General features: G+C 32.8%; 1 protein-coding gene across 1 annotated transcript; it reads right to left on the bottom strand.

Moving 5' to 3' along the window:
• Positions 1-3,774: 3,774 nt before the first annotated feature.
• Positions 3,775-4,251, bottom strand: LOC150034956 (uncharacterized). Its single transcript, XM_090315190.1, has one exon. The coding sequence runs from the start codon at positions 4,249-4,251 to the stop codon at positions 3,775-3,777; it is 477 nt and encodes a 158-aa protein (XP_090171316.1).
• Positions 4,252-6,000: the final 1,749 nt, after the last annotated feature.

Here is a 6,000-nt window from a genome sequence, read left to right as displayed (position 1 = left end):
AAAAACTGACCTAAAGTACTTTAATTAAGTTAATTACAAAGATAAGCATGCAAATAAATCAAGTAAAAGGGGGAAAGAATACAACCTTTGTAGACTTTGAATCTTCTCCAAATTAGCTACAATCTCCTCACGAACGATTTGTAGACCACCACAAAAGACTTCCCGACTATTCTTCGGCCTTGGAACGGGATGGTGGGATCCGATGAGTGACTAATTTGGAGAGGAAAAAGTTAAGACTTTGAGAGAAAATTGTAATGAGGTTATCACATAATCTCATCCAATTCCACTATGACCAAGAGTTCTTCAAAAACATTAAACACTCACTTTTAAAGACCATTACATGCAAACATGCAACTTTGAGTTTGATGAGAATTTGACACTAAAAAATCCACCAACTCAAAGCGTGATTTAGTGGGACAAGTGTCTTCAAATGAAGACAACACTTAGCCATGCAAAAATTGGCATTTTCTACTCATAAATATTAGATCTTTCCATTAACTTGATCAAAGTTTGACTCCCAAAGTCCAAAGTTAACCAATTTGACTTACAATGAAATTTTGACCAATTTCATTTAACTTCAAAATTAATTCTAATAATCAATTTTAAAATTAAATTAATATTAAATAATTAACTAAATAATTTAATTAATTTAATTTAATATTAAATCCAACAATGATCTCAATGAATATGAATCCCTATTCATAATCTTGATATTTAAATCTTATTTAAATATCTTCTATTTTCTCTCTCTTTATGTTTAATTCACAATTAAACGTTAGGTTAAATATATTGTATATATTTAATGCTTTGCTCTAAAAACCAAATTTGAACACTTCAAATTCATTCATCACACTATTCTAAGGTTTAGTCTGATATGAGCCAGTAGGGGACCTCATGGACCTACAGATCATGGGCTCCAACGATCTGCGACTAACTAGCTAAACTCTTTAACCTAATTAACCATAATTCGTTAACTACCAGGTCACTCTACTAAAGCCCAGTAGTTGCATTCTTCTCACTATAGATATATTATGTCCACTCGATATAACCATGATTAGTAAGTTAACCCTTCACAGGTTGTTCGTAATAACGGCTGGGTTAAAAGTTGTTTTACCCCCGAGATTATATCTTGCTCCTTAAGTCCCACTGATCCTCTAATGAATAATTGGTTTGTGATTCAATCACTAAACCGAGTCCCTCTCGAGCCAATGAGAGGGTGGGGTCCCTTGTTCAAGACCTAGAGTCAACACTTAAAGGAATAACCTCTCTACTATCCTTAAAAATGGGTAGGAGTGAATTCCGTCTTGCACCCTATGTCCCCAACTATCTACCCATTCTTACCCCTGAAATGGGAGGCTTCGACTCTATTGAGTCAAACCTCACCCATACAAATCTAAGGATAATCCCGAATAAATAGGAGTTCATAGTTAGCTCAGGATTAAGGTCAAGTTACCTAGGTCATCGCTTTGAAATAGTCAGTCTTAAATAGTAAACAATGTTATAAAGTAAGAGTGACTTAATTCTTGGTCTGATCTTATGCAAACTCATTGCATAGGATGCCCCCGCTCCTCATGTCAGTACATGAATGAATCAGGATCACTTCGTTTGTAGCACTTTACAACAAATTGTAACAACTACAGAGTAGGTCGCATCCGATAGTGTTACTAGAATAAGGTACCCAACTTTATTCGTATACTATAGACTATTTTGGCTATTTACTGAACTTGATCCACTCTTATGTCTCCACATAAAGTTCATGTATTCATGTAATAGCCATGGATATTTAGTTTATTTGATTTTGTGTTTATAAGTGCAATTCACATATTCAACAACAATTTTATTGAATAAACGTCAATAACATCTTTATTGATAATAGAATATGTTTAATATTATAAACTGCGAGTTTTAGGACATAAAACTCAACACAACCTTCCCACTATGTCAAGATATTCTCAACTCTTGACAAAGGTGTGATGGAGCAACAATTGTTGTTGATGGACCAGCTTGATCAACAACTTTTATTGATTTATTTGTAGTTTCTTTGGTCATTTCACTCAATACTATACTTTGAGGTTGATGACTCCTAATATGATCTTCTTCTAATGTAGCATTTGTCGGTACAAATACTTTATCTTCTTGAGGATCATAAAATAGTCCACCTTTTGTTTCTTTAGGATATCCTACACATAGGCATAATTTTGAACGTCGTTCCAACTTTTTAGGGTTTTGCACCAACACATGTGCTGGGCATTCCTAGATTCTAAAGTGATGTAAACTACCTTTATATCCTCTCCATAACTCATATGGTGTGTCTGAAACACTTTTTGAAGGACCCATGTTCAAAATATGTACAACATTCTATACTACATACCCCCAAAAGGATTTAGGTAACTAAGCATAACTCATCATCAAACGAACAATGTTCAGTAAAATTCGATTTCTTCTTTCTGCAACAACATTTTGTTGTGGTGTTCTAGGTGCTATGAGTTGGGATTGAATTCTATGGTTTACTAGATAATTCTAGAATTATAAATCCATATACTCACCACCTCAATCTGATCGAAGCATTTTGATTCTTTTACCTATTAAGTTTTCAACTTCTGTCTTAAATTCTTTGAACTTTTAAGAGTTTTAGACTTGTGACTTGATAAGTAAATATAGTCATATCTCGAATAAGCATCAACAAAATTGGCGAAATATTCATATCCTCCTCGAGCTTTCACATTCATCGGACTACAAAAGTTTGTAGAGGTTCTTTGGCTCTAAGATCTTTTCTTGTAAAAGATCTTTTGGTCATTTTACCCTCAAGACATGATTCACATGAAGGTAATGAGTTGTCTTCTAACTGATTTAGATGACCGTTTTTTACCAATCTCTCAATCCTGTTGAGATTTATGTGACCAAGTCTGAGGTGCCAAAGATAGGCGTTTGGAGAAATTTTTTGTCTTTTATATTGAGTTTCTGCCGTTTTAAACATCTCTGTATTTTAAATGTCTTTTGCTTCAGTCAGTTTTAATACATACAAGTTATTTTCAAGTCTAACAAATCAAATATGAACACCTCTGGAAGAAATGAACACTTTATTGATTTCAAAAGTTACTTTATATATATTTTCCAGTAGACAAGATACGAAGATTAAGTTTCTTTTCATTTTTGGTACATAACATACATTTTTAAGCAAAATGAAAGAATCTCTTAAATATAACTTGATGTCTCCTATTGCTTCTACTGAAATAACTTCACCTGTTCCTACTTTGAAAGTCATTTCACTATCTGAAAGTTGAGTCCAAGAACTAGTTTCCTGAAGAAAAGTGCAAATATGATTAGTGGCGCCTGAATCTAGTATCTAGGTTAAGTGAGAACTTTCCACTAAATATGTTTCAATGAAAAGTAGATCTAATTTACCTTGTTTTACCTTTTCAGCTCTCTTTTTAACAAGATACTGTAGGCAATTACGTTTCCAGTACTCGTTTTCATTGCAATGGAAACATTTTCCTTTAGGTGTTTTATTCTTTCTATTCTTCTTTTTCCTTTCTTCTTCATCTGGATACTCTTATCCTTTGAAGAAGAAACAAACTTCTTTTTCTCTGAAGGTTTTGTTCCAGAGGAAGATCCCTTCAGAGTTTTCTTTTGTGAAACAACATTGCCTTCACTTTCCTTGTTTTTCATCAAGGATTGGTAAGTTTGTAGTTCATTCAGAAGAGTAGTCAAATTGTAATCAATCTTATTCATTACTATATTAGTATGAAATGTCAGAAAGCTCTTCAAAAGAGATTACATTATCATAATAATTTGACTTCTTTCATCTATGATAGCGCCATGAGCTTCCGCAATGTTGAAATGGACCATGTCCAAGACATATTCTTTAACAGAGGTCCCTTCTTTCATGTGGAAGTTATAGACATATTTAATAGCTTCATGTCGTATCGAGGAAAATGGTTGTCCAAATATCTCTTGCAACGACGCCATGATCTCACGTGCAGTGACCATGGCTTCATGTTTTTTATTGAGCACATCAAATATGCTCGCTAAGATATAGGCTCTGGTCTTTTTGTTAGCTTGAACCCATTTGTCATAGATTTCCCAAACATTTCGGTTAGAGTTTGAACTAGGAAGAGGAGGACATTCCTCCATTAAAACAAACCTCAAATCATCAACGACAAGTATTGTATTTATATTTGACTTCCAGTTTGAGTACCCTTCTCCGTTGAATTTATCAGAAGCAAGTAGTTGTATAATCGAGTTTGACATTGCTGAAAATTTAAACAAATTCTATTAGACTTATTGTATTAAACCCAATTTTAGCAAAAGTAATGAAGTACCCATATTTCTTTATTCATTTGTAATGATACTTTAGTGAGTCAGAATATATGCTACCTAGGGGCAGTAAAAAAATTCCTTCACTGAAGCAAGACAATCTTGACCAAATACTATATTCAAAATAACTCTTATTCCTATAGTCATTTAGTTATCGTTTTTGGTCAAGAACTTACCAACACTTAGTAACCTTTATAAATGTGACCCTCCCTTTTCAGATTTCATAGAACGGTATGAATATGCCCCTAAAAAGGACGACAATGTTCAAGACGTAACTATGAAACCCTATTCATTTATGAAGTTTGGGTTGTTCTAAATCTTATGTTACAACCCTCCGAGGAGATCGCCGTGGTTAATGACTAGCTAGTATCACCTAAAAACGATAGCAGGCGCAACATAATAATATCATGGTTCAAACTAATTGAGGAGACCGTAAGATATGTTGACACATTTTCTTCACCCACTTACTATGAACTACTTCCTCCATTCACCTTGTTATTGACCCATGCAAACACTTTCCGAATGGAGTAGTTGTGGTAAAAGCGACATGAGCTGAGCATGGATCTCACGGTGTGAACTCTTAGGAACGTGAGAGCTAAAAACGATATATCGTATATATTGTTTATCTCCCAGTGAAGTGTTCTTAGTGTTTGGGTATTGTTTTACTTAGGTATATTCTGGTTAATGAACATCCTAAGTCTATGTGGTTTTTCCAAACATAACTCTTAGATTTGGATTTAACCTACAATGTCTAGGTGATAAAATCATTTTATTACCTCACACCGCTCACGCAAGCTCATAAAACTAGTTAACAATGCTCAACATTTTGGCCATAATCCCCAGGTAGCAGGTGTTACGTAAACCGTCAACTTAAATACCTCCAGCCTTAGATAAGATTATGGTCCAATTGAGTTTGTAACCGAATTTTATAAGATAACGACCTATTTTGACTATTAAAACAAGTTGTTAACCTAAATGAGCATGTTTCTTATCTTTTTAAATGTCTAATCCAATTTTATAACACAAATATCAGTTGCTCTTCATTTTTTTATTTAATGAGTTGAAATCGTAACTTGGGCTGAAAATTTTCTACAAATGACATAAAAAACATAAGTGAAACTCAAAATTTCACTCATTTTGAAATTATTTTACTTTATTCCACTGATCACACTCATGTTTGACTTGTTTTTACATCAAACCACTTATAATGCTATAGAAAAGAAAATTAAACACATCATTTTCCCAAAATAACTTAAACTTATAAGGTTTAATCACTCACTTAAGGGAGAGTTATAGAGTTTAATGCCAAAAAGAGCATAATTAAGTCTGATATATATTTCTTTTATTTGAGGTTCGAGGTTCAAACCCTTGTATCTCACTTGTTGTACTAAAATATTGGCGTTCAAAGAAAAAAAAGAATATTATATAAAGTCAGTCAAATGAAAATTTTCACAGGTAAAAAATAAGTCAAACTATTTACAAAAATATCAAAAAAAAAAAAAACGAATAGACTTATTCATTTCTATCCATAATAAATGTTGATAGACTTCTATCCACTTTTATCATCTAATTAAAATTTTACTATTTCGTGTAAATAGTTTCCATTACTTTTTAATTTTTAAAAATCACGCTTAATCAAATGAATAAGAAATAGGAATTAAAATTACAAAATAAAACTTGAGG

The sequence above is a fragment of the Benincasa hispida genome, chromosome 7 (genome assembly GCF_027475165.1).
Source record: "Benincasa hispida cultivar pf3 chromosome 7, pf3_genome.v1.1, whole genome shotgun sequence".
Lineage (NCBI taxonomy): Eukaryota > Viridiplantae > Streptophyta > Magnoliopsida > Cucurbitales > Cucurbitaceae > Benincasa > Benincasa hispida.
The sequence above is the reverse complement of the archived record's forward strand: the minus strand, read 5'-3'. Positions and strand labels throughout refer to the sequence as shown.